Here is a 26201-nt window from a genome sequence, read left to right on the forward strand (position 1 = left end):
CTTGGCACAGGGTGCTCGGGGACAGCTCCTCGCTCACACCTGCCCACAGTCACCTGCCTGGGGACAATAAACGGTCCCAGCTCCATAGGGAGCAGCAGGACCAGCCTGGGGAACAGCCTGGCTTCCACACCAAGGAAACCTCACGAGTCTCGGATGCTCGGGGGGGACCCGAGGAGGAAGGGACACAACTCCCGGTCACCTCCCAGAGGGTGACGCGGTGGTTTTTGGGTTTTAAACGGGTTTCCTGAGCAAGGAGCAGGCGGCTGGGCCAAGGGATGGGATGGGATTGGGGATGGGGATGTGATTAAGATTGGGGATGGGACCGGAGCCTCATGCCGACGGTGGGCGTGGCCTGGCTGGCGGGCGTGGCCTGACTGTGATTGACATCTGAGCCCCGCCCAGACAGGCGTGGCCGAGCGCAGTCGGGTGAAGCCGAACACAATCGGGTCACGCCGAACAGACGAACGCACGCAGCTCCCGCTCAGCCGAACCGAGCCGAACGGAGCCGGGAGGAGCCGATTGGACCCGAACCGAGCCGGGCAGAGCCGATTGGAGCCGAGGTGAGGAGCCGTGTGATCGAAGACGCGCCCGCTGCCCCGCGGGACCGGCGATGGCTCCTCAGCCGCCTCGCTCCTTTCCCGCTCTCTGCTCTTTGAGACCGGCGATGGCTCCTCAGCCGCCCCGCTCCCTGCCCTCTTCCCTCTCTCCCTCCCTCCCGGGACCGGTGCGACCTCGCTGCTTCTCGCCCTGCCAGAGCCCCGGGACCGCCCGCGCTGCTGCATGGCCGGGAAGAAGCTGATCGTGGTGTTCGGGGCCACCGGTGAGTGCGCGGGAGAGGCCCGGGCTGTGCCCTGAGGCCGTCGGTGATGCCCGAGCGGCCGGGGGCGGTGAGGAGGGTGAGCGGTGCGGGCAGCGAGCGGCGCTCGGCGCTTGTGGCGGTCGGGCCGCTCCGTCCCAGCGCATCCCGGAGCCCCGGGGCCCGCCCTGACCGGCTGCTCCCACAGGGGCCCAGGGCGGCAGCGTGGCCCGGGCGCTGCTGGACGATGGGAGCTTCAAGGTGCGCGCCGTGACGCGGAGCCCCAGGAAGAAGGAGGCGGAGGAGCTGAGGCGCAGGGGAGCCGAGCTGGTGAAGGCAGATCAGGACGATGAGGCGTCGCTGGAGCGGGCCTTGGCCGGTGCCTACGGAGCCTTTATTGTCACCAACTTCTGGGAGCACTGCAGCAAGGAGAAGGAAGTCGAGCAGGTACCTGTCCTGACATTAACTGGGACCGTGTGCGGAATGATCTGGCAGTGGGGACAAAGTGGGGACTGCTCCTGGAGCATCCGTGGCAGCCGTGATGGTTTGAGTAGCCAGTACAGAAGACCCCAAGGCCTCCCAAACAACAGGTCCCAGTTCTTGCAAAGCCAGGACTTGTTCTCTGTTCCCTCACAGTTGCATGGCTCCAGGGTCTGGTGCCTTCAGGAGTTGATAAATTTGTTATGGAGAGCATTTCCCGGGAGCTGGAGTAGCAGGAGTGGGAACACTTGGCTCCTCAGAGCCTTCTCAGGGCAGAGCTGGGACAATCACTGCCTGCAGACCTGTAGCTCTCTGTGCTTGCAGCTTTGGGGCCAAAACCCTGCAGTATCAGAGATCCCAAGGGTGGTGCTCACGCCAGTACAGATACTGCAAGGAGGCAGAGTGGCCACGCCTGGATGGCAGCAAACAAAAGATAAGATATTTTAGGGCAGGTATGTCGGCCAGGCAGGTTCTTTATGCTGGTGCTTGCATGTTTGGTGGAGCAGCAAGCTCCAAAGCTGGAGGGTGTGTGGTCTTTCTGAAGTGGGATGTGGTAAGAAGAGAATTCAGCTCCACCTGGACAAGTCACTGTGCTCTCAGCTGAGGGCTGGTGGGAGTTGGATCCTCCCCAGAGGGAAGGGGGGTGTGGGGATGATGGGGGTGTCCCATTCCTCTGTTCATGGCTGGTTCCCCCTTGGCCCAGGGACGGCGTCTGGCTGATCTGTCCAAGCGCCAGGGCCTGCAGCACGTGGTGTTCAGCGGGCTGGAGAACGTGCAGCAGCTGACAGGGGGCCGGCTGGAGGTGCTGCACTTCGATGGCAAAGGCGTGGTGGAGGAGCACTTCCAGAAAATCGGGGTTCCCACCACCATCATCCGCCTGCCCTTCTACTTTGAGAACTTCCTCTCCATCTTCAAGCCTCAGAAGGCTCCGCAGGGAGATGCCCTTGTGCTGGGTAAGCTGTGGGTCACTGTGCTGTGACTGTGCCAGGGACACACTGCCAGGGCTCTGGGTTGGTAGGGTGAAGAGGCCTCTCCCAGCTTGACCACAGCAAGCTGCATGATGGTCTTCAGACCTGTTTGGTGGCCTGCATGAAATCCCCAGGATGCTGGGCGTGTTTGTGGTGCTGAGGGCTGTTCTGCAGATCCCAGAGCAGCTCTGAACACACACCCCAAGTACCTGCATTTGGGATGGTGGAGGTGGTGATGCAACTCATGGTGCTGCTCTGCTGTCAAGCTCAGCCCTGCTCTCCTGCCTTGCCATGCTCTCATCCCTCCCTCACCTCATATCCAGAGACTGAAAACTGCTGTACCTGCTCAGAGCTGGGCTGCACTGCAGCTGGGATCAATCTCTCCACAGAGCTGCCCATGGGGGACACCCCCATGGATGGGATGGCTGTGGAGGACCTTGGGCCCGTTGTGCTTTCCCTGCTGAAGTCCCCAGGGGAGTACGTTGGCCAGGTGATAGGACTCAGCACGGGCAAGCTCACCGAGGCAGAGTATGCTGCCATCCTCTCCCAGCAGACGGGCAAGACTGTGACAGCCAGCAAGGTAGGAAGTGTCCCTTGGTGTAGGTGATGTTCCTGAGGGACCCACAGCTCCTTTTGGTACAGCCCAGCACTGACACTGCCCTGCTGGCATTGTCACTGAGCACACAGATGTGCCTGGGCAGGTCTGGGCCTGGCTCTGAGGGGTAACTGGGCTGGGAGGTCTCCAGGGGAGCCAGGGATGGGCACTTACACAACAGCTTTCTGCTGGGTGCCCTTCCCTTGAGCAGGGCTTCCCCCAGGGCTTTGCTGTGTCACCATTACACCAGACCTGGCCTCTGTGCTGTGTCACTGTTAACAACACCCTGACCACTCCCTGCCCCTTCGTGACTTACTTTTAATCTTTGTTTGCAGTTCAGTTGTGCCTCGGGCAGCCAATACAATGGATGAGGGGTGTGGTGAAGTGCATTTCAATAGAAACAAAGCCTCTCCAATGCTCTCTGCAGGTTGTGCCCTCTCAGAAGTGCAGTGAACCAAACCCTTTGATTCAGGCAGGAAAGAATGTTTTGGGGTGCCAGGTGCCAACCTGAGTTGCTTCCTGGACCACCCAGTTTCTAGAACCCCTCAGCCATAGCTCTGGTGTGAGGAAGGGCTCCCTCATGGCTGCTCCAGCCAATGCCAGCTGTGCCAGAGCTGGGGGTGGCCCTAGGCTGGCTGGGCTGTTCCTTTGCCCAACCCCAAAGTGCCTTGCAGAGCCCTCCGCACCAGGGGCAATGCTGTGACAGGCTGCTGTGACAGAACCCTCATCACATCCCCTCAGAGGCTGAGGGGAAGCCCAGCAGGCTCTGAGACAGTTTTTCCCCCAATTCTGTTGGCAGATCTCCCCTGAGGAGTACGAGAAGCGGGACTTCCCTGGCGCCAAGGAGCTGGCTGCCATGTTCCGTTTCTACGCCCTGAGGCCCGACCGCAGCGTGGCTCTGACCATGAAGCTGAACCCCAGGGCCCGAACCTTCCAGCAGTGGGTGGGGGACAACAAGAACGCCTTCTGAGCCTCCCCTCCCTCCTCTGCCTCCCTGCTTTCTGCAGCAGCTAGGGGACCTGGCTGAGGTGAGGTGTGCTGCCTTCCCAGCAGCGCCTCGGGGAGAGGCTGATCTGCCCCAGCTGGGCAGAGCTCAGCCCATTGCTGGTCCATGTGTGTGTCCTGCAGTGTGGTTGGGGCTATTTAGGCAGCTAGAACAAGAGGAAGGGCTGCACAGCACAGGCAGAGGGGTGGCAGAAGTGCTGCCTTTGCACTCTGTGCTCAGGGAGGTGTTGCTTTAGTCATTGTGGGTGTTTTAGGGTGGTGGGGGCTTGTTTTCCCAGGATCACCTCCTTTCCCAGGCAGCTCTGAGCCTATGGCACCATGTGGGAGGCTGAAGGTGTGTACCCAAAGGCAGTGCCTCTGGGGCAGGTATCCATTGCTGCAGGCTCCTAAGCAAACAGCAGACAGGGATTTCTCCATGGATCTGGTTTGGGCCCTGCAGGTGAGCCACTGGAGAGATGGAGGATTACTGTCAGCCCAGAAGGAGGGACTGCAGTGACTTCCTGTAACACAAAAGCTGAGCCTGATTCCTCATCACACAGCCCTGGCCCTGGTCCTTGGGCTCCTGGAGCTAATTTCAATCACTGTCCCAAGGAGCTGAGATAAAACTCGGCTTTTTCTAGACTGTCCAAGGTTCAGTGGAAAAGCCCCTTCCCCCTCACGTGCCTAAAGTACTGCTCAGCTTTGTGTTTAACGTCAATCCCAGCCCCTAGCACTGCTTGAGCCATCCAACCCTGTCCCCTCCTTGTCCCAGAGACCTTCATTCCTGTTAGGAGGGGAGGAAAGGGGGTGACAGAGCAGGTGGAAGAGTAGACAAGGCAGCAAGGCACAGCATGTGTTAAATATCTTTATGAAGTCCATCTTATTTACATGGGTACAGAATCACTTTACAGAAGTTTAATCAGGAGGCAACGCGTGCTTTATTTCAGCAAATTAAGAAGGGCAAGACTACAGCATGTCCCTGCTGAACTGGTGTTGAACTGATTAGTATGTGGCTGATGGTACCTGCACAGTATCACAAACACAGCAGGCTACAGTAACCATGGAATACTCACTGCAAGAGCTCAGCTCCATGTGGAAGGAGTGATCCACCTCACTTGCACTCTCACACAAGTAAAACAACGATGCTTTGACCAATCCTTTACGCTACGGGTGTTGCACTAAAGTAATAAAAGATTTTTGTCCCCAACTGGCCAAGGGCTCAGTGATCGACTTGTACCAGTCCAGAAGCAACAGCAGTTGTGTGGTAACTTTGTTATTTGGGGGATAACTTGAGGCAAAGTGCAGATTCCATCACTGCTCTGTGCAGGCAATCAGCAGGATAGAGAAAGCCCAGGGCTGTGAGGGAGCCAGGCCAGCTGGGCTCAGACAACACCCAGCCTCAGGGAGATTCCACTTGGAGCTGTGCAGGGCAGCAGGGCTGTCATGAAGACAAGGTTAGACCTTCCTGATCCACCAAGTCTCCTGGAGAGTTCACCAAGCACACCTGGCATTCCAAAGGGCACCTGAGTGAGCAGCTGATGGGCTTGGCCTCCATACAGCAAACTGCTGCTCTGTGCTGGACTATTTATTTCACATTTCCTCTGGTTTGGATTCTAAATAATACTTCAACTTTAGCTTTTACCAAATAAGCTTCCAGCAGCAGTAGGGTTGTGGAGCAGCCTCCAGAGAGCCACACTTCTGCTAAGCTGTTTTTTTCCTTCACTGCCATTTATTGGGACAGTGGGTGGGGTTTGTGTTGGTGCCTCGGTGGTCCATGGCCTCTCCAGCTGGGATTCTTGCTGTGCTGCTGACTGACATCCTGTGTTCTCCAGAGCCTGGCTGCCACAAAGATTCACCCCCAACTGCACGGATGACCTGCTGCTGCTGGCTCCTAGTTCCCAGTAGAACGCTTTCCTGCAGTTGGAGAGAGAGGAAGGTTACAATTTCCTGGCTGTATCAGCACACAGCACACAGCCCACTCTGGGAGCACCTCCCCTCCTCACCTGCTGTCACACTGTCACCCCTACAGCACAGCCAGTTTGAAGCCTGCAAAGATGCAAAGCTGAGCCCTTGGAATCCCAGACTGTGTCTGCCATAGATGATTCCAAGTCTTGGTGCTCCCTCATAAGAGGTCAGCACCAGCTGAAGCACCTGAGTTGCACTGCAGTGCTGCATGGTGGGCTTTGCTGTGCTCTGAGACAAAGGCTGGCTCCTCCTGGTGCTGTAAGCCCCTGGCAGGGGTGGGTGAATCCAGCCCCAGTGTGCCAGCACCAGCTCTGCAGCCCAGATTTGTGTGGCAGAACCTGGTCCCAGTGGGACCAGCTCATGGGAACAAGCTCAGTGCTTGGAACTGGGCACAGCTCCAGCAGCAGAGCTGCAGGGGAGGCCAGCCACCTCCCCAAGCATGCACCCAGCATCTGTGCTGCTCTTTGCTGCAGCAACAATGCACTTTAATCCCTGGCTTGTTGCTCCAGGTCCCAGGGGACAGCTAGGGCTGAAAGGCCTGAGGCTAAGTGAGAAGCAACGCTGTGCTATTGTGCTTCCACCTCCCAAGGAGTGCTCAGTGTGGGGGAAAGACAACAGTGAAACACAGAGACCTCCTACCTCGGATGGGGTGTCAGGAGGTAAACATTTTCTTAAGTTTGGAAAGGAATCCCTCCTTGTTCTCCTGAGCCTCAGGCCTATCCCCGCCTGCGTCAGCGCTAGCCGTGGCCCTGCCACCTGGACACAAACAGCAAAGGGCTGCAGTCAGACATCTCCCAGCAGGACCAGGGGGCTCTTTTGGACAGGGAATGGCCAGGAGAAAGCAGCTGCTTGTGCTGCTCCCTCCTGTCCAGGGCTGCACCTGGCAGCGTGACACAGGACTGGAGCCCTTGCAGTGGAAGCACTGGAGAGCCTGGATCCCAACAACACAACTTTGAAACAGGTGCTGAGCTGCTCCCTTCCCCTCTCCCCAGCCCTCCAACTGGCAAGGGAATTCTTGTGTTGCACAATTGAGTCAGGCACCCCCAGGCTTTGGAAACAAGTATTGGAACTGAGAGTCTGCCACTAAAAACAAATGGTGAACTCAATCACAGCCAGCCAGGACTTCACAGGGTTAAAAGATCTGTGCTGGTGGTCCCTGAAACAGGTTCTGCCTGTTTCAAGGTTGTGTCCTTGCAAAGCTGTGCAAAACCACACCAGGAGCCTGATTTGAGTCACTGCAAGCAATGCTCAGACAGTATCAAGAAGAAAATTAACTCATGTGGAACGAAAAAGACTGCAAGTATTTCAGACTGTCTAGATAAGGAATGTTAAAATTGTCCTGTATGAGCAGGTCCTGAGAATTTGTTTGTCCCTCTGAAGTGGCTATAAATGAGAACAAAGGAGACCTGTTTGCTAATCTGCTTTTTTCTACAGTAAAACCATCAACAACAAGATCCCAAACGCCCCCTTGAGCTTTCTTTGTGCACAGAGAACTCGGAGCCTGGTGCTCCCCAGCCTCCCCGGGCTCGGTCTGATGCAATGGGATGAAATCCCGAGGCAGGACACGCCTCCCTCAGCACAGCCCGACTCCACACTGCAACCTACTGGCGTTGTTTTAACTCACCTTGCTGCTTCATCATGGTAAAAACTGGCAGGTTTGCTATTTAAAAAATTAGTTTGAAGAGGTTATTTTTGCTCTGTGGCACACAAATGCCTTAAAAAAGCTGGAATGGAAATTCAGTGCTCAGAGCTCTCTGCCCTTTCCCCAGGGCTGACTGTAATATAGGAAAGACATATTTTCTGTATGTATAATTACCATAAAACAGAACACTGGGAAGTATTTGGCAGATCTTGCACTTAAGCCTATACTCCTCACAGTAGAGCAGATCCTGGGATCATTCAGCAGCTCCAAAAGGCTCTCACCTTTGCCTAGTCACAAATGCCCTGTTGGGTTTCAAACCAAAACGAAAATCCAACAGGCTTGAAGAAGTTCATTGTTTCAATTAAGCAAAGAAAAAACTGCTTTCTAGTAGTGAGAGACAAAGTTCCTTCCTTGCTATGTTACCATGTGTTGTGCCTTTAGCTGCTCACTCTTCCAAGCACCTCATCCCTGAAACTTAGAACACAATTGCTGAATCCCAGTTTTCCATCTGGAGCTGGAGAGCAGCTCCACAAAGCTCCCAGCTGCCTTCACTCCTCCATCGTGCTGGACACTGTCCACTGATCAGAGCTGCCACTGCCACCAGTGGACACTCCCAGCCCAGGTTTCCCCACACACCCAGAGCTCAGCCCAACAGAAACCCCTGAGAGCATTCCAGGAGGGGCAGCCCTGCTGTGCTCACAAGCACACTGGATTGGGATCACACAGGAAACTGGCCTGAAGCACATTTGCTTTCCTGCCTCAAGGCAAGTCCTGGTACAGGGGAGCAGGAGGCATTCAGCAGCACAGCTTGTCTGCACCCTGGAGTACTCAGTGCCTGCTCTCTGTTCACACATTTGCCCAGTAAGTACTGGAACAGAGCTTCCTGGGAAGAGGCACTCCCTGCTGAGTGCTACAGCAGAACGGCTTCTGTTAACCAGGCTGTGCTGCCACAGGCCTGACGGTGCCCCTGGCTCACCCTGCTGCCCAGGGAACACTCTGCACTCCCACAGCAGCTGCCCAGGAAGGGGCAGCAGTGTCCCTGCTCACCTGAGGCTGTGTTGGTGACCCCGTTCACGGTGCCCTCCACGTCGGTCTCGTCCTCGGCGTAGCTCATCATTAAGGCTCGCTGGCGATCCGTCAGCCTCCTGTGGCACCAGGACACGGGCTCAGGGATGGCCTGGGCCCCCACAGCCTCCCAAACCCCCCCAGCAGCACCCACAGGGGGCAGGGACTGGAGCACATTGTGTATGAATACACCCAGAATCCTTGTGCTCTTTAAATGAGCCATCTGTAAGGAACAATCTCTAGTGGAAGAGGGGACATAGGACCCACTGCATTTCACCTCATGGAATTTACACAACTTTTAAACAACATTTTTTGTGAAAAGTTCTTAAGGTTTCACAGGAACTTGTTTTAGCTGTACTTACTGAGGAACTTTTATCTTTATGTGGATGTAGTGGTCTCCGTAGCCATAGCTGTTGATCTTGGGAATGCCTTTCCCACTCATTCGAATTCTCTGGTCTGGCTGGATACCAGGGGGTATCTATAAACACAAAAGTGTCACATTTATTACTCTAATTAAACATTAGATAATAATTACACAGCTATAAAAATTATCAACTTCTCCAACAAGCTCTAAAGTAGGATGGGAGAGCTCTCATATGCTCTTGCATTGGGACACATCCAAAGCTAAGCCAGTAAGAATGGAAAAGCTTTTGTAGGAATCAGTAAAGAACCTGACACAGCCTGTAGCCCTGTAGTGTGGGGTTTGTCCAGCAATCCCTTTCTTTCCCTGTCCCTACACAGCAACAGGAAAGAAGCTGTGACCAGGCAGGTCACAAACTGCCCAAGGCTCAATCCTGAAGGAGTCTGAAACAGAATACTGGCAGACTTGGGAGATTCTGCCCACCTCTGCTGTGCCCCAGTGCTCCATGCCCAGAGCAGTGGCACTCACCGTGATGTTGATTGTCTCATACAAGCCCTGACAGCGGGCAGTGCCTCCCAGCACAGCCTGGGCTATGGAGATGGGGAGATCCGAGTGGATATCGGCTCCGTTTCGTCGGAACACAGAGCTCTTCTGAACCTGCAGGGCAGCAAAGTCCCAAAGAGCAGTCAGCACACCTTGTTCTCCTGCTAAACTGCTCCCAAGGGTCTCAGGAAAAACTATACCATCCCAAACTGCATGGCTAAGAACTGTGAGTTAATATTTGGTGTTCTAGTAAAACACAGATCTCAACATAACTGAATTAGCCAAAGGATTGAGGGATCCCTGCCTCCTGCCTCAGGAACTCCCTCCCTAATCCTGCTGTTAGTTTATCTATGTCACTGTGTTAGCACTCTGAACAGGGGAAAGCCAAAAGTGAGAAGGAAATTAGGCACCTTTCCAGTGGCCTCACAATCTAGAAGAGAATTAAACCCTCCTGCACCATGAAAGAGGTGATGAAAAAAATTTTCTCCTTGACAGGGATGTGTGTGGCAGGAGAGGACACCCAGCAACAGCACAGGTGCACAGCAGCCCTGAAGGTGGATCTGCAGAAGGACACTTCACCAGGCAGCCTCCCTCAGCACCTCCCACAGCTCTCCTCAGCTCTGCCACCCCTGCCAGCAGGCAGCTTCCTCACATTTCCAAGTCAAAAATTGGAGGCATGAAAAGCCTACTCTGCATTTTGATTCACACTACCCTAAGGGCCTGATCCTGGAACAAGCAGCGATTCTTCACTAACAGATTCAAAGTTACCCTCCTTGCTACAATGCAGATCTCCTGCAGTCTCACAAAGTTCACAGGGATCGTGTTACCTCAGCTGTTCCAAAGGATCACTGGCTCTTCCTCCTCTGCCCATTCTGCCGTCCTTTCCCAGGCAGTTGAGAAGGGAACAACCAACTTACATCATAAACCAGCTTGGGATACATACCCTGAACGTAATGAAAATTTCTTTCTTCCCCACAGGCATCCGAACTGTCTGCCCGTCCTCAACACCTGCAATGAGAACAGGAGGGAATGTGACCTTGGGTTATGACATGGATGCCTACAACTCTTGCCAATCCCAAGAGCTGGCCACCACAGCCCAAAGCAGGAGGGGTCAGCACATGTTTATACTTCTGTTATGCCCCCAACACGTTTGTTACTTCAATATCTACAGAATTCTTTACAGAAATGCATTGGATTAAGGAACACTGCAGCCTCCACAAGCTGCAGGAAAATTACAGGCTGCTCACCCAGGGTGGTCTCAAAGAAGCAAGTCTTAGTCCCACCACTGAATTCTCCCCTGTGGTGAGGAAGGCAATCAGCACACCCATGGCAAGAAAACCTTTGGAGATTCACTCTTCAAAACCTGCCTAGGATCACCCAGGCAAGAACCAAAGCTGAGGAAGGGCAGAGCAAACACCTATATCCATGGCCAGAAGGTCCATCTTATCACCGGCCCATTTCATTGCCGAGCTCTGACTTGCTTTGCTTTAAAAAAGCTCTTACCCTGCTCCCCCATTTGCACCTAGCAGTGGCAGTAAATAACTAGAGCTCTTTAAGAGAGAGCAGCAGACAGGTACAACACTGACCAGCTGGCACAGGAACCATCACTGTCTTCTTCTGCTTGGTCTGCCCCGTGCCCCGGCACACGACGCAGGGCGTGGTGATGACGGAGCCGCGGCCGCCGCAGCGCCGGCACGTGGAGCGCATCACGAACGGGCCCGTGTTCATCGTCTCCTGGGGACAGCAAACACACCTTGGCAAATGAGGAGTGCTCACACGGGGCTTCTCACACAGCACCTCTGAGCTCTGATCACACACACAGCCTGTCAGGACACAGATACCCTTCAGACACTGGCTCTGAAATCCACTCGCCATCACATGCTGATTTCCACTGAACAGCACCACTACTCCAAGTGTCAGGTGGTGAGGGCAAGGGAAACACAGAAACACCCTCAAAGTCTAGGCTTTGATGTGCAAGGAGGAACAAAGCTCCTTACAGTGCTACAAATGTCTGTGTTCTGATGAATCCAAGGACAATCCATTTACATGGATTACTGCCAGTGTCCAAGGAAACCTCATGGTGACTAAGCCCTGGACTGAAGCACACAAGGAATCAGATGCAGGCAAACCCAAAGCCTGCAGCTCCATCATTACCTGCATCTTCTTATTTTATGACTACTCTTGGGTTTTCACCACCTTCCTCCACCCCTCAAATCAAAAGATACCCATTTATTGCCCGAGGAGTTTCAGAGCTACATTATATTCACACATATACATTACATTCAGAGTACATACATACAAATTACATTCAGAGTTACATTATATTCATATGTCTTGTGGGATGTGCAGCAGCAGAGGATCCAGCCTGAAGGCTCATGCTTTCAGCTGGGCACAGCACTTTAACACAAAGAAAATCTTCCTAGTGCCTATTAGCATCAAGCTGACGTGAACTCAGCTTTGCCTGAGATAAGCTGATGAGTGTGGTGAGAATTTTTCCCCATGGAATGAAGTGACTCTCCCCAAGGAGGGAAAGCACAGAGCTGGTGTCCTGCTCAGCACTCACCATGCCCGTGCCATTGCAGTAGTGACAGCGCTGAGCTTTGGTGCCAGGTTCGTGTCCTTTGCCATCACAGCGCACACAGGAGTCCTGGATGTTCACCACAATCTCCTTGTTGACACCTTTTGCAGCTTGGGTGAATGTCAAATCCATGATGTACTGCACAGGAAACATGGATATAGAGCCATGACTGAGGTGTGACAGGATCTTAAGGAGACTGAGAACAGTTCAGGCTAAATACCAAACATTTAAATGCTTAAATAGAAATTCTCAATAAAGATGACTGATCAAAAGAGGAAATTCTCCTTATATGAAAAATGTCATTTTTAGTAAAACCAGGAGAACCAAACATTTCTGAAGACAACACATGAACCATCAACACTTAAAGGAGCATTTAGCTGCAACACAAAGAACAAGACAGATTTTATGGTGTGCCTCACTGCAGCATGAAGCTAATTAAGTTGCAAAATTAGGCCAATTAAGCAGCCAAACATATTGCTGGAAGGCTTGGTTTATAGTTACAAGGTATTTTGTGGGTTTTAGCATTACAGATCAAAGCAGGCATAGGTAAATAAGCTGCAGCAGACACTGTGCCTCTGCAGAAATGGAACTGCTTGGCAGTACTGGGTGGTGTCAGCAAACACCAGAGAAGTAACTCTGAAAAAATATTCTGAAAAAGCCCAGAAAAAATATTCTGTCTGGAGCTGTGGGGTGTGTTCCTGCACAGCTTAGCTAAACTATGAGACTCTGCCCTTGCCATGACACTCACACACTGACATCCCCAGAAACAACTCCTTGCTGAAGCTCCCACAGCGCTCTGTGACAGAAGCTGCGGAGAGACACTACTTTGAGTTTCTCATTCCTAAATAAAGGCACCTCTTACCTCCTGTGGCTGGTCAAAAACAGTCTGAAAATCGCCAAAAGGGGATCCTGAGAACTCCCCGAAGATCTTCCTGAAGAGCTCCTCGGGGTCGATGGAGGGGCCGCTGCTCCAGTACTGCCGCCCCGCACCGGCCCCGGCCCCGGCGGCGCCGGCCTCGAAGCTCGCGGTGCCGTAGGCATCGTACTGCTTCCTCTTCACCTCGTCACTCAGCACCTGCGGGCAACAACGGGCACTGCAGGAGCCACGAGAATCCCTGGCTGCGGGCTCACACCCTCCATCAAGGTCTCAGCCCACTCTCAGCACCATGGGAGTGAGGGACAAGCTGCTGCTTCCCTGGTGATTCCAGGCTCATCGGCCGAAAAATGACAAGATCTTGCTCATTTATACTTACAATTAATAACTTACATTAAACAGCTGATCATTGTTATATCAGCTGAAGAGTGCTGGAATCAAAAAACAGTGAAAGTCCCTCTGCCTGAAAACCCTGCTGACAGGTTTTTTGTTTGATTATTTAAACTGACAATAATTCCATGGAAGCGACATCCATGCCAGTCACTGCTAAGGAAGGGGAAAACTGAAAAAGCTCAAAGCAGCTTAATCAGATACTTGGACCAAGGAATTTCTTGGGACAGGTGTGTCCCAGATTGAAGTGCATCAAAAACCAGCCATGTTTTTACAGGAAATGTTTGCCCTCATCCATGCTCTAGTCTTTCCTCCTTCTCATCACAACAAAATCCTGCTATTACCTCGTAGGCTTCTGCCAGCTGAGAGAACTTCTCCTTCGCTTTGGGGTCGTCCTTGTTTGTGTCAGGGTGGTATTTCTTTGCCAACTAAAAAACAAAAACCAACTCTTAGGGATAGGCAGGAGTTATTTACTTATGCATATCTCACATGCCAGGATAAAACACACCAGGCAGAGCCTGGCATTCACTAGATGCATTCCCGGGAACTAAAACCCTTCATTTTAATTTATCAACCCAAAATCACGAACTACAGGAGCTGCTCCTGATCTTCTGAGCAATCCCAGATCCTTCTGGAAGGAGACAAGCAGTGACAGCACAGGCAGCCAATGCTTTGGAAGCGATCCCCAAGGCCATGTGCTGAGCTTCCCCAGTGCCTCCTCCCGTTGTCTGCAGCGGTTCCGAGCACGGGGCTGGATTCGTTCCGTGCCCCGGCGGAGGGGCAGCGCTGGGGCCCCGCCGCACCTGGTAATAGGCCTTCTTGATCTCCTTCTGCGTGGCGGTGCGGGGCACCCCCAGCACCTGGTAATAATCCTCCTTGGCGCGGGCCGCGCTGCTGTGGAAGGCGGCGGAGGCGACGGCGGCAGCGTGTTTCGTCCCTGCGGGAGAGGAGAGAGAGAAGCCGCCGTGAGGGCCGGGCCGGCTGGAGGAAGGGACACGGCCGGGGGAAAAGACTCGCGCCCCACCGTCCCGGCCCGGCCGGCCCCGGCGCGCTCACCGGCGGCGCAGAGCCCGGCACGGAGCAGCAGGAGGCGGCGCGGGGCGCGGGCGGGCGGGGCGCGGAGCCCGCGGAGCAGCAGCAGCAGCGGCGGCCGCGCGTTCCCCGCCCCGCGCCCCGCGGCCGCCCCGACCCAGCGCGACGCGCTCCCGGCCGCCATCTTGGCCCGCGCGCGGCGCTGCGCCTGCGCACCCTTCGGCGGGGACGGGCCGCGCATGCGCACAAGGCCGCGGCCGTGGCTGCGCCATGGTTACGCATGCGCAGGGCTCGGCGGGGCCGCGGGGATGGCGGCGGGTGGAGGGGGGGGCGTGGAGCGGTGGCGGGGCCCGGCAGCACCGGGCAGGGAGCGCGCGGGGACACGGCCGGGACAGTGGGCACTGCCCCGTGACAGCCTCGTGTGGCGAGGTGCGAACCCTGCCCTCTGCTCAGCCCTTCAGGGCCGCTCTTCCTCTCCCCTAGCTGGTGACATATCTCCCAGGATGGAATAAAGGCTCTGAAAGCGCAGCGGGTGCAGTGCCACACGCCCACGCTCCCGCGGCACAGCAGCCTGGCACGGCACCCGCGGCAGGCAGCACAGCAGCTTTTCTCTGCAGAGGGGGAGCACGATTCGTGCCAGGCGCGTCTCTCTCCCGCCCTCGGCACCGGGGCTGGCGCCTCCGAGCGCTGCTCAGCCGGGCTCGGGCCCGCGGCGCGGGGGAGGCTCCGCCGGGCTGAGCGGGGACGGGGCCGCTGCCCACACGGGCCCTGTCCCCGCTGTCCTAGCCCGGGTCAAAGCGGGGCAGGAGGCCTGGCCTCCAGCGGCGTGGGTCACACCCGAGCTCCACAGGGCTCAGCGGGCTCGGATCCAGCGCTCCCTCCTCCTCCTCCCTCCCCGCAGCCGTGAGCACACGAAGGTCTCTGTTCACCGCAGGCTGCCGGCCGAGGAGGAGGCGATCACGCCGAGCCCACGGCACTGCAAACCTCCCGCTGGCCCCGTGCCCCCGGCCAGAGCCTGTGCGGGAGGAGAGCTGGGTGCCAGCCGGGGGCACAGCGAGCCTCGGGGGAAGGGGCCGGGATCCCCGGACCGCGGGTCAGTCACCCCAGGGCTGGCTCCGGTGCCGGGGCTGGAGGCTCTGGAGGGGGTCCGAGTAGCCGGGGCTGGGGTCTGTGCCCCGCTCACGGTGACAGCAGGACACACGTGGGGAGTCCGGCGGGGCTGGCTCAGGGGCGGAGCCGGTCCGGGGCGGGGCTCGGGGCGGGCGGAGCGGCGGGGCCGGGCCGGGCCGGGCCGGGCAGGGCTGGGCACGGCTCGGAGCGGTACAACCGGAGCACCATGAACCGCTTCAAGGCGTCCAAGTTCCGGCACACCGAGGCGCGGCTGCCCCGCAGGGAGGTGAGCGCTGCGGGACCCGCCGGTACCGGGGGATGGCGGGGGCGGCGGGGCCGGGGCTGCGGGCGGGCAGGGACAGGGACGGGCAGGGGCACAGGGCAGGGCCGGCCCCGCCCCGCGGCACCGGCAGGGCGCGGTCCGGGCCCCGCGGCATCCCCGGTGCGGCGGGGCCGTGCCCGGGGCTCCCGGCCGCCGTGCGGGTGCGCTGCCCGGGCGGCCCCTCCTTGGCACCCGGTGCTGCTCATGCCGGTGTCGGCGGAGGATCCCGGCCGGGGCGCTCCGCAGGTGGGGCTGGAGGGGAGCCCTAACCCTGTCCCGGGCCGATGCAGCCCCCTGGCTGGCATGGGATACCCGTCCCGCGGTGCCTGCTGCCCTCCTGCCACTGGGCACGGCTGGCACACGGTGCATCCCCGGTTCTTGCTGCCCGCTGCCGTTCGGTATCTCACCCTCCTGGTCTGTGCCAGCCGGGGAACCACGCACCGAGTGTGAAACGCTGGGCCTCGCTCCTGCCATGCTGCTGTGCCACCCCGCTGCTGTGCCACCCTGCTGTGCCACCCCGCTTCCGCGGGCACGGAGGAAGTGCCAGACCCCACGGGTGCCACTGAGCCCCATCTCCCTGGCCATGAGCAGTGGAGCTCGGCACCACCGGGGCCGGGCAGCACAGACCCATGTGGTGCCCAGCTCTGGCCTCTGCTCCGTGAATAACCAGCCCCAGTCATGCCAAGCATCACGATCCATCCTGGCATGGTGGGTAGCCCTGCCCTGCTGTCCCCCAAACCACAGAGCTGGGCTGGGGCAATCTCCCAGGTCCCTGTCCCTACAGATTTCGCAGGGCAGGGGCTGAGATGCAGGGCTGGGTGACTCACATCAGGGGGTGTTACCAGGACACACAGCCCTTTTGGGGGCTCCCCAAGCTGGGTACCCTGCACCCAGCACCCCCTCAGCACCGTGGCCATGAGTGAGGCTGCTGCTGCTCCCAGCCCTTGGGTGTGCACACACTCCCTCTCTGTAACTTCCCAGCCAAGCTGTCCTTGCACGCACCCATGGCCTGTGCTCACACGCCTCTGCAAATCCAGCAAGCACCCAAAACATCCTCTGAGCTTCAGCTGTGGGAGGGGACATGGTGCCCCCATGCCCATGGCGTGCCAGCCTCAGTGTGGCTCTGGTCACTGAAATCTCTGTGGGATGAATGTTTGTGAATTCCAGGGTCCAGATGAGTCACTGGCAGTGGGGAGTGTGGCTGTGCAGGACATGGCATCCTGCAGGGACATCCCATCTCTGCTCCATGGTGGAGGAGCTCTGAGGGGCAGCATACCCTCACTGTGTGCAGGATCTGCTCTGCAAGGCCTTTCCAAAAGGCTTTTCCCATTCAGGCATGAAACATATCCTTGGAAGTGAGGCCACGCACTCCCCGTAGGGCAGCAGGTGGAGAAGGAACTCTTGTCACCAAGCCCATCTCAGGTGTCACAGCAGGAAGCTGTGCTGTGTCCCCAGCTGAGCAGCTGTTTATGGAGGCACAAGAGACACCCGACCTGGCTGGATCAGGAAGCGCAGTGTAAACATCAGGGATCACATCTGATGCTGCTCTTCAGGCAGCATCTGCAGGGCTCTGCTGCCAGATGGCCCTTGAGAGCTCACAGTTTGTTCCAGGGATGTAGCCAGGATGGTTTCATGTGCTCTCCTGGCCGTGCTGCCACGCTGCAGGGAGGATCACTGCCTTGAGGGCTGCTGCCTGTGTCCGGGGAAACTGTGGGGTCAGCATGGACCAGCTCTGTGAAACCTCATTGCAGGGATCCTGCTGGCACCCCTGGCTGCTGGGGGCCACATGTGGCTGCTGTCACATCTGGGGGCCCAGTGCAGTGTGATGGGATGCAGATAGTGAGGCCCTTATTCCAGGGTCCTGCTCATGCTCCTGCCCTGTTCCCCATCCCCAGTGCAGCCCCCTGCCCACATGCTGGGTGTGGGGACAGAAACCTGCCTTTGGCACGAGAAGGGTTAACAGGTCTGCACAGCTGTCAAGGGAGGAAGTGCTGCAGGAGCCAGTGCTCCCTGTCAGGCCTCAAACGGAAGTTGTGCAAGCAGAGGAAACCTGGGGCTCGTGGTTTCCCTTCCCTACCCAGGTATCTGTTCAGTCTGTGGAGTATCCACTGCTCTGGACACCCACTGCAGCTCCAGGGGTGGCTGTGGGCACACAGGCCTGTGCCAGCCATAAACCACCTGCCAGTGCCACTGTCAAGGGTTGGACTTGGCCCTGGGAGTGCCAGGGAGCTCATGGCCCCTTGAGGTGGGGTGTCTGTGTCGCCTGGAGTGGGGCTGGCTGTCCCAGGGCCCCACGAGTGCAGTGCTCAGCCCTGGGACACACTGCAGAGTGGGAGTTTGGGTTTGGGGCTGCGATGCAGCTCCTTGGCTGTGTGTCTGTGTGAGATGTGTGCTGCTGGAGGTGTTTATTGGCCTCTGTCAGCCACAGCTTGACCCTGTGATGCTTCACAGCCCAAGAGCTTTCATCCCATCCGGATTCTCTGGCACCAGTTTATTGCAAAGACCTCTGAGTGCTTCCCACAGTGGGACAGCCCAGAGATGGCACAGTCTGGGAGCTGGGGTGCTCCTGTGTCCCACCCTCTGGCCCCAGTGAGTGTCTGTGCTTTGTGACAGGAGCAGGAGCAGCCACCACATTGGCCCGGGACACCCCAGAGGTCGGGATAATCCCACTGGCATTCCAGTCTCCATCTCTCCATGGGCATGGCAGCTCCTCTGGGGCGGGGGGTTCTGCCCATGCTGTGCCAATGCTCCTGCAGCCCTGCCATAACAAACAGCCCCTGATGAGGTTTTTCCCTCTGTTTCCCAGGCCTGGATCAGTGGTATCCGAGCGGGCTCTGTCCCCTCCTGTGGCAGCCATGTCAAGGCCAGCTGCCGCTGGATCGCCTTCAGCGCCGAGGCTGCCGGTGAGGCACAGGGGTCCCAGCACTGCCTGGGGGGTGGGATGGGTTTGTCCCAGGGGTCTGGGTGGTGGGTGAGTCCCCCCAGCCCCAGGGACACCAGGGTGAGTGGAGGAGGCTTTCCCTGAGATCCCCCAAAGTGCTGGCAGCCCCACACCTCGTGGCTGGCAGTGCAAAGCTGGGTGCCCCTCATGTGCCCCAGGCTGGGGGGATTCCTGACCTGCTCCTGTGCCCTCTCCTGCAGGTGTGCTGGGCATTGTGCCCCTGGAGTGCCAGGATGGGGGCAAGAGGACCATATCTCAGCTCTGCTGCCACTCAGGTGGGTGTCAGTGCCACCTCCCACCTCCACAGGACGTGTTTGGCCCCGGGGGCTGAGTCCAAGCCTGGCAGGCCATGGTGGGCTGTCTGCCAGGCAAGGGACATGGGGACCAGCCAGGGACCATCACCTGGGGGCAGGGTGACACACTAAGGGGCTCTGCCGGGCTGGAATCAATCCCTGTTCCTTCTTCTCTCAGGCTGCACTGAGGCCTGAACATGTAGCTCTTCCTCTCCCCCTTCCAGCACAGCCTTTACACATTACTCATAGCACACCCTGAAATTCCCAGTACACCCAGTGCCAGGCTGGAGCTGGCATCACTGGGGCATCACCGCCTGCAGTGGCAGGAGGAACAGGCTGGAGCAGAGCTCTGATGTGGGCAGTGAGTGTGGCAGGGAAGAGGCAGTGGCAGCATCACTGTGGCAGAGGAGCAGGGCTGTGAAACACTCTGGTGGGCACAGGGAGGGGTGGTGCCACCTCAGGGTGCCCACCTCAAGGTGCTGGAGCAGCAGTGGCAGCCTAAGGGGCACTGAGCACACATTTCCCCAGAATTACACCAGAGCAGCAAGGTGGGAGCTGGTTGCAGCACTGCCTCCCTGTGTGTGTGCCCTGGCAGGGCCGTGCAGGGTGCCCAGCCCGTGCCACCCCAGCCCCTGGCAGCAGGAGCTTCCTCGGGCTGGAAGAGCAGGCAGTGAGTTCTTCTGCTCCCTGGGAAGCACCAGAGGGGCGCACGGGAGGCAGTGCCATCCCACGGCTTCCTAATGGGATCGGCAGGATCCTTTGAAGCGGCTGTGCCGGAGCAACGCCTCCTCCCGTGGCAGGAATGGATTTTCTCTCCTCCCGGGTGGATGCAGCCGAGCGAGCTGCCTGCTCTTCATGCCTCCGGGGCCTGTCTCCTGGAAGCAGAAAAGTACACAGTGACCTACTTTTCTGAGCGTGCCAAATGCATCCGAGGGGCTGCTGCTGCTGCTGCTGCTGGTGCCAGCCCTTCTCCCGCCGGGCCGGAGCATCCCTGGCGCTGGCATGCCAGCCCGGGGTGACAAAGGAGCCTTGTCACCAGCGTGGCTCCAGCAGGACATGGCACAGACACCCTGGGGCTGTCCCTGCTGTGCCCTGTGCCCTGTGGGGGCGTCAGTGCATGGATCAAACAGGGGGATGCCCCCTCCAGGGTTCCTACCCCTGCCAAAGGGGTGCAAGGCCCTGAGGGACAGAGTGCAGGGGCTCAGGCATTCACAGCAAAGCTCTAAAACGCCTGGATGGGGCTGAAACTGCTCCCCATTGCTGAATGTGTAGGGAAGGAATCAGGCTGGGAAGAGCAGAGGGGCAGACACACTGTCTGCAAGGGAAAGTGGGGACAAACCTCTGCCCTTCTCCTTCCAGATGTGGTCACAGACTTTGACTTCTCCCCCTTTGATCAGCTCCTGCTGGCCACAGGCTCTGCTGATGAGACGGTGAGTGCTCAGTGACAGGGGGGACAGACACCTTGTGACCCCCAGGGTGTTTCTGGGAGTCACTGCAGGGCTGGAGTGATGGGAGTGAGAGGAGCATGGGGAGGAGGGTGCCAGCTTTGGGAGAGAGGAGTGGGACATCCCCAGGGAGGGGGACAGAGCACATGGTCAAGGATCAGCCTCCTCCCATCTGGGACCTGATCCCACCGAGCTGCAATGGGGAATCACCTGGGAATGCTCAGGAACCAGAGCTGAGGAAAGCAGCGAGCCCAGGTGGGCCAGGGTCCTGCTCACCTGCCCTGGCACTGACCCCCTCTCTCCTGGGGCTGCAGGTGAAGGTGTGGCGCCTCCCCGAGGGTGGCCAGGACATTCCCAGTGGCTCAGGGCTGACCCTGGGGCCCGGGGGGGCTCCAGTGGACACTCTGCAGTTCCACCCCACGGCAGACGCTGTCCTGGCCAGTGGTGCAGGGAGGAGAGTCACTGTGTGGGACCTGGGCCAGCAGCAGCCCCTGACAGGTAGGCAGGGCTGTGACTGCCCATGACACGTGTCCTCCTGTGTGTCTCTCCATGTGTCCTCCCAATGTGTCCTCCCTGTGTGCCTGTTCCATGTGTCCTCACTGTGCCAGTGCCTGGGCTCGGGGCCTGATTTCGGTGTCACCAAACAGGCAGCTCAGGTGGCATTTTGGGCAGGGCACCACAGCCTCTTGTGCCCCTGCACTCTGATGCAGAGGTGTGAAACACTCTGGTGCTGCCCAGGTGTCCACAGGAGCTCTGCTGGGGATCCCCTGGGTGACAGGTCCCTCTCTCTGCATGCCCAGGGCATGGGTGGATGTGGGTGCTTGCTGAGCAGCCTTGCCCAGACCTCGGCCACCCTGAGGGGGAGAGGAGATGGGTGGCAGCATGGCTCTGTGGCCTTCCCAGTGCTCCTGCTCTTTGTTTACAACTGCTAGCAGCACTGGAACGCTCCCTGCACAGACACAGCAGTGTCCCACTGCATCCTGCTGCCACCCAGATCATTTCTCCTGGGAAATATTCTGGCTGGGAGAGTGATGGCTCCTGCCCTGCCTGCAGGAGGGACCCTGCCTCATCCTGGCCCTGACCGTGCTTTATCCCCACAGTCCTGGATTCCCACGGGGACCAGCTGCAGAGCCTGACCTGGAAGCGAGATGGGCGCCTCCTGGGCACCTCCTGCAAGGTGAGCAGTGCCAGGGGGCACCTCGGGGTGGCACAGCAGGGATGGGCTGGATGCATCCTGATCCTGGGGGGCACCCGTTCCACAGAATCCCACAATGGTTTGGGTTGGAAGGGATCTTAAATTCGTCTCGTTCCACCCATGGGCAGGAACACTTTATCTTAGCCCGGGGTGCTCGGAGCTCCACCCAGTCTGGCCTGGAACACTTCCAGGCACGGGGAGCGTGGAGGGACGGGAAGTTTGGGTGTGGAGAGGGGCAGGAGCGGGGTCAGGAGCAGCGCTAGATGGCGCCGGCCGCTCGCTGCGGGACGCGCCGGGAACGGCGGCGGGGCGGGCGTGCAAGGAGTGTGCAAAGGGAGTGTGCGAGGGGAGTGTGCAAGCCACAAGCCCCCCAGGCCGTGCCGGAGGCTCAGCAGGCCGCTCTGAGCGCACAGCCCCAGCCCCAGAGCTGGGGAGGGAGGGAGAGCGAAGGGTTCGCGGGGGGAGCCCCGGGGGCAGCCCGGAGCCCGGCCGGGCCCGCAGGGATGAGCCGGGGTCCCAGCTCATGGATGGAGCCCCGTGCCAAGCGTGAGAGCTGGGCACAGGGGGTGCAAGCCCAAGCCGTGCAGGCTGGGGTGTGGATCTGCCCCTGTGACTGTGGCTGGCACAATGCGTGCTCCCCAAACAGCCCCCTGGCAGCAGGGCTGGCACCCGGGCACCCCCTCGCTGCCTCTGTGCCCTGCCAGCCGTGCCCCCTTTGGCAGAGGGGTGCCAGGCAGGAAGGGGATCGTTCTCCTGCAGCACTGTCAGGATGGCATCTGAGGGTCGGGCTCCAGCCTTGATCCTACTTGGAAGGCTCCCTCCTTTTCTGGGAGCAGTTTTGAGTGTGTTGGGGTTCTGGGGGTGCCCCCTGCCCACGATGTGGGAGGACACAGTGCAAGCCATCCATAGGGATAGGCACTGCAGGCAGGAGAGTGATGGGCAGGAAGGGGAGGGCTGCTCACTCCAGCCTTCTGCCTTTTGCATCCTGACATCCCACTGGCCCTAAGGTCCTTAACCCTCCTCTGTTTTCTTTTATCTCACCAGGACAAGAAACTGCGGATCTTTGACCCCCGAGCAGGCCCAGCTGCCTCCCAGGTACGTCCCCTCTGGATGTGCTGCAGGCAGCCCTGCCCAGGCTCCAGGGGGGTGAGCTTTGGTCCCCCAGACCATGCCAGCCCTGGCTGGGAGATGCCAGGAGCTGAGGGCACGGGGAATAGGGCTGTCCCCTTAACCCTGGTGGGGTTCAGCAGGGGGGCCCTGCCCTCCCACCAGGCCAGGGAGCACCCCCAGTGCAGTGGGACATGCCAGGCAAGCCCGTGTGTGTGAGGGCTCTGGGCTCCCTGCCCTGTGGGAGCTGGACCAAAGGCTCTTGGGCACGAGGACCCACCAAGGGCAAGGGCTGGGCAGCTGGATCTGCACAACTCAGCAAATAACAGTGATTAGGAAATAAGGAGAGAATTTAAGCCCTGACGTCAAGTTCAAACAGCCTCTTATTAGAGGTTTCCTGTGGCTTGGGGGCTCTGGCTGCAGAAGGGGCTGGAAGCCCTTGGGAAGGGAGGGATGCAGTGGAGAACAGGGTAAGAGGGTTGCAGTGGACTCTGTCATTCCTGCTGGTGCATCTCCTGCTGCCTGTGGGCTCAAGAGCCAATGGCTGTGGTGACAGTGCCCAGGCACAGTGATGGAAGGGAGCCAGAACTCCAGGGCTGCACCAGGACTTCCCACCTGCTCCTGCACATAACCCAGGTGCTGAGCTCCCCAAAGGCCCCTGGGTGCTTCCTGCAGTACAAATGATGCCCTGACCCTTCAGGCAGCCTTATAAACACCCCAGCACAAAAAATAAACACAGACCCAGCGGTGACACGTGCGGATGAGCCGGGGCAAAGTGCTCCCAGGACTCCAGCGGCAGCCACAACCCTGTCCCGCTCCAGTTGCCTCAGCATGGCTAGAAGAGCCCATTTTCTACTCCAAAATTTATCCACTGCTGGCCTCAGTGCTCCCCTCCCCTCGTGGCCCCCCTTCTCCCCCTGCCAGACCTGTCGGCTTGTCTGATGGCGGAGCTGTGAGTGCGATGGGCTCGAGCCAAGTCTCCTGGGGAGGGTGGACTCTGTCTCGCTGAGCTATTAAAAATAACGTGTGAATGATGGTGGCTGTTCAAAGCAGGCAGTTCACTTCCCTCCTCTGCTGTCTGATCCAGCCCGGGGCCGGCACTCTGTGTTTGCCAAGAGAAATATTCACCTTCACTGCCGCGGCCCTGCCCGGCTGCCTCGCAGTAGATGGAGATGTTTAGTCTTGGAGAAGTGCTCTGCTGAAGGGGAAAACTTTAAAATGCCATAAATCCTCTGGAACTTTGCGCAGGGCTCGCTTAGCCAAGAAGAATAATGCTCCCGGGTTTTGTTCTTTTCTTTTTTCCCCATTGCTGGAGGGCTGGGTTGGTTGGAGAGTCTCCTTCTCCCCCCGGGTGATGCCGGGGCCGTGCCAGCACCTGGCAGGCTCCTGGCTTTGAAGTTGCCTGGTTTTTTTGCAGAGGTGAGTTGCAGGATGGGTTTCCCAGCTGTGCTGGCCCCTGCAGCACCGTGGGCTGGGTTTCCTCACAGCCAGCACAGGGTCCTGCTGCCGGCTCACCCTGAGCCCTGTGTGGAGCTGAGAGCCAGCCCCAGGCTGCTCCTCCGGCTGGATTTCTTAATTTGCCAAGCCTGCCTCATTAAACATTCCTTTGTTTAGAGCAGGGGAAAAGAATGAGAAGGAGCTAAAATAAGCTCAGGGAGGAGTGGTCGCTCCTCCTAATGCCTGCTGCTCTCTCAGGTGCCATGGATGTGGCACAATGGGGTTGGGGACCGAGGGTGGGTGACAGGGAGGGTGACTGGCAGGCTGCCACACCCTGTGGCCGTGTCCCCGCCAGGTCCTGACCCTCCATTCCCAGCTATGCCCTTAGCAGCTATTTTGAGCCTATCCCAGCAGCGGGCAGACGCGTGTGACGCAGCGTGGCCAGGGGCTGGCTGACCCCGTGGGGTGCCTGGTATGTACCCGGGGCCATCATTTCCCTTGGGAGAGCAGTGGCCTCATCCTGCTGGATCCCCATCCTTTGTTGCAGCCCCTTTGTGAGCGTCAGGGCTGTGCTCACACCCTATTGCTGCTCTCAGTGCCCTAAACTGGCAGCGGAGATGCCAGAGCTGCCCTTGGTCTTGCCTTGCCACCCCATGGGGCCACGCTCCTGCTGCTGGTTGGGTGCAAGTCCAAGCACCACTGTCCTTCCAGAGAGTTCTGTGAGTTCTGTGCTCTGCCTTATCCCCTCCCAAGGCCACGCTGCCCTGTCCTCCCCTCCCACAGGGCGGTGGTCACTCTCCTCGCCTTGACCCTCCCCCTGGAAGCGAGTCACAGCCTCTCCCTTGTGGCTGCAGCCCTGTCGGGGCTCAGTGTCGCTGGTCCTGCCCTCACCCTCCTGCAATCCCCGTGCAAACCCCGCCAAAGGTCCCTCACCTTGGTGGGACAGGGGACACAAGGCTGAGCAGGGAAGCTCCGTAGCCATACCCATACCCACCCAGCTCATGCCTCAGGTGGGTCACCAGCAGTGTGGGGCAGTGATTCAGATACACCCTGGGTACTAAGGTGGCATCTCTGCTTGCCCGCTGCTCCAGCCACCCTGCCCTGGGTACAGAGCCCATGGGCCACGTCCTGCTGCCCCCTGCGAGGAGCTGTGTGTGCATCTGGCCAGCACCTGGGACAGGCGCCGTCCGTGAGGAGCAGGGGGCAGCCGCTGAGTGGGATGAGAGGAGCCGGCTCCGTTCTCACGAGAAACTTCCTCCGCCGGCGTTTGGGCAGGGCCGGGGGCGAGGGAACGGCCCCGCACCGGGCCAGGCCCGCCCCGCTCGCCTCGGGATGAGCCGCGCTAATGAGCGGGCCGGGGCTGAGGGCGCCCGGGGACAGCTGCGACAGTGTCCCTGGGGGCTGGCCCCGCCGGGGTTTGTCCCCGCAGGCTGGGCCGGGGCAGAGTTCGGTGATGGGCAGAGCCGGGGGTCACAGTCTGAGCACAGCCGGGGCTGTCCCAGCCCTGCTCAAGGTTCTGGGGGAAAGAGGGACTCCAGCCCCCGTCCCAAACCACGGCCACCATCCCATGGACCGTATCAGCTGTGCCACAGCGGGAGATACACCATGGAGAGGGTCCCATGGTGGCACGGTGATGCTGTGGCAGGGTGGAGACCCAGGTTTGGGGTGATCTGACCCACAACCAGAACTCCAAGGAGCCTGACATGTCACCTCTGCCCAGGATCCAGCTGTCAGCCCAGGGCTGGCTGGGGACCCCTTGTCATCATCAGGACGTAGAGAGACTCCAGCCTTCCTCCCACTGCCCCATCACCACGGCGTCCCACGCTGGGGTCACCCCGGGGGTACCTGACTCCCAGCCTCGGCAGCAGCTTCCTCCGGGCTGGGGGAAGGTCCACAGCATCCCACATTCCCAAGGAGACCGTGGGAAGCTATGAAAAAGTTGGCCTGACTCTGGGCAGCCTATTTATAGCAGCGCACGCTCGGCGCTCTCATGCTCCTGTTCCCCAGCGTAGCTGCACGGGACTGTTTATATTTCCTCTGCTCCGCTTCCCCCAGCCCGTCCTTCCCAGGAATGCTGC

At 58.6% G+C, this 26201-nt stretch overlaps 3 protein-coding genes across 5 annotated transcripts in view; 2 read left to right on the forward strand and 1 right to left on the reverse strand.

The window, feature by feature from the left end:
• Nucleotides 1-413: 413 nt before the first annotated feature.
• On the forward strand, nucleotides 414-4571 carry NMRAL1 (NmrA like redox sensor 1). Its single transcript, XM_064725742.1, has 6 exons — nucleotides 414-560; nucleotides 755-820; nucleotides 1005-1243; nucleotides 1980-2229; nucleotides 2634-2824; nucleotides 3639-4571. Exons 2-6 carry the CDS (start codon nucleotides 781-783, stop codon nucleotides 3807-3809), a joined length of 891 nt encoding a protein of 296 aa, XP_064581812.1. The 5' UTR covers nucleotides 414-560; nucleotides 755-780; the 3' UTR covers nucleotides 3810-4571.
• A 103-nt stretch (nucleotides 4572-4674) lies between these two features.
• DNAJA3 (DnaJ heat shock protein family (Hsp40) member A3) lies at nucleotides 4675-14474 on the reverse strand. Of its 2 annotated transcripts, XM_064725740.1 has the most exons (12): nucleotides 14298-14474; nucleotides 14045-14178; nucleotides 13586-13669; nucleotides 12840-13052; nucleotides 11963-12115; nucleotides 10986-11133; nucleotides 10343-10407; nucleotides 9385-9513; nucleotides 8858-8973; nucleotides 8478-8575; nucleotides 6428-6544; nucleotides 4675-5737 (listed from the first exon to the last, which is right to left on the reverse strand). In XM_064725740.1, the coding sequence occupies exons 1-11, from the start codon at nucleotides 14455-14457 to the stop codon at nucleotides 6441-6443; spliced, it is 1404 nt and encodes a 467-aa protein (XP_064581810.1). In that variant the 5' UTR covers nucleotides 14458-14474; the 3' UTR covers nucleotides 4675-5737; nucleotides 6428-6440. The 2 variants fall into 2 exon arrangements, with proteins under 2 accessions (XP_064581810.1, XP_064581811.1); XM_064725741.1 differs by lacking the exon at nucleotides 6428-6544.
• Nucleotides 14475-15548: 1074 nt separating this feature from the next.
• LOC135454380 (mitochondrial import inner membrane translocase subunit TIM16-like) overlaps nucleotides 15549-26201 on the forward strand; it is a 37321-nt gene continuing 26668 nt past the window's right edge. For both annotated transcript variants that reach the window (XM_064726421.1, XM_064726419.1), the window contains exons 1-7: nucleotides 15549-15669; nucleotides 18512-18608; nucleotides 18847-18921; nucleotides 20299-20369; nucleotides 20699-20882; nucleotides 21485-21561; nucleotides 22624-22674. In XM_064726421.1, the coding sequence (XP_064582491.1) occupies nucleotides 15610-15669; nucleotides 18512-18608; nucleotides 18847-18921; nucleotides 20299-20369; nucleotides 20699-20882; nucleotides 21485-21561; nucleotides 22624-22674 (615 nt within the window). In that variant the 5' untranslated portion in view covers nucleotides 15549-15609. The remainder of the gene's footprint in view (nucleotides 15670-18511; nucleotides 18609-18846; nucleotides 18922-20298; nucleotides 20370-20698; nucleotides 20883-21484; nucleotides 21562-22623; nucleotides 22675-26201) is intronic.

This window comes from Zonotrichia leucophrys, chromosome 14 (genome assembly GCF_028769735.1).
Source record: "Zonotrichia leucophrys gambelii isolate GWCS_2022_RI chromosome 14, RI_Zleu_2.0, whole genome shotgun sequence".
Taxonomy (NCBI): domain Eukaryota; kingdom Metazoa; phylum Chordata; class Aves; order Passeriformes; family Passerellidae; genus Zonotrichia; species Zonotrichia leucophrys.

Bases quoted from the DNA above. Each gene is read 5' to 3' on its own strand.
- NMRAL1 (XM_064725742.1), top strand. From the start codon at position 781: ATGGCCGGGAAGAAGCTGATCGTGGTGTTCGGGGCCACCG. The intron at 1,244-1,979 runs GTACCTGTCCTG...CCCTTGGCCCAG, and splicing joins AGGAGAAGGAAGTCGAGCAG to GGACGGCGTCTGGCTGATCT. The intron at 2,825-3,638 runs GTAGGAAGTGTC...TTCTGTTGGCAG, and splicing joins AGACTGTGACAGCCAGCAAG to ATCTCCCCTGAGGAGTACGA.
- DNAJA3 (XM_064725740.1), bottom strand. From the start codon at position 14,457: ATGGCGGCCGGGAGCGCGTCGCGCTGGGTCGGGGCGGCCGCGGGGCGC. The intron at 13,670-14,044 runs GTGCGGCGGGGC...TTTGTTTTTTAG, and splicing joins TCAAGAAGGCCTATTACCAG to TTGGCAAAGAAATACCACCC. The intron at 11,134-11,962 runs GTGAGTGCTGAG...TGCTGTCCCCAG, and splicing joins ACTGCAATGGCACGGGCATG to GAGACGATGAACACGGGCCC.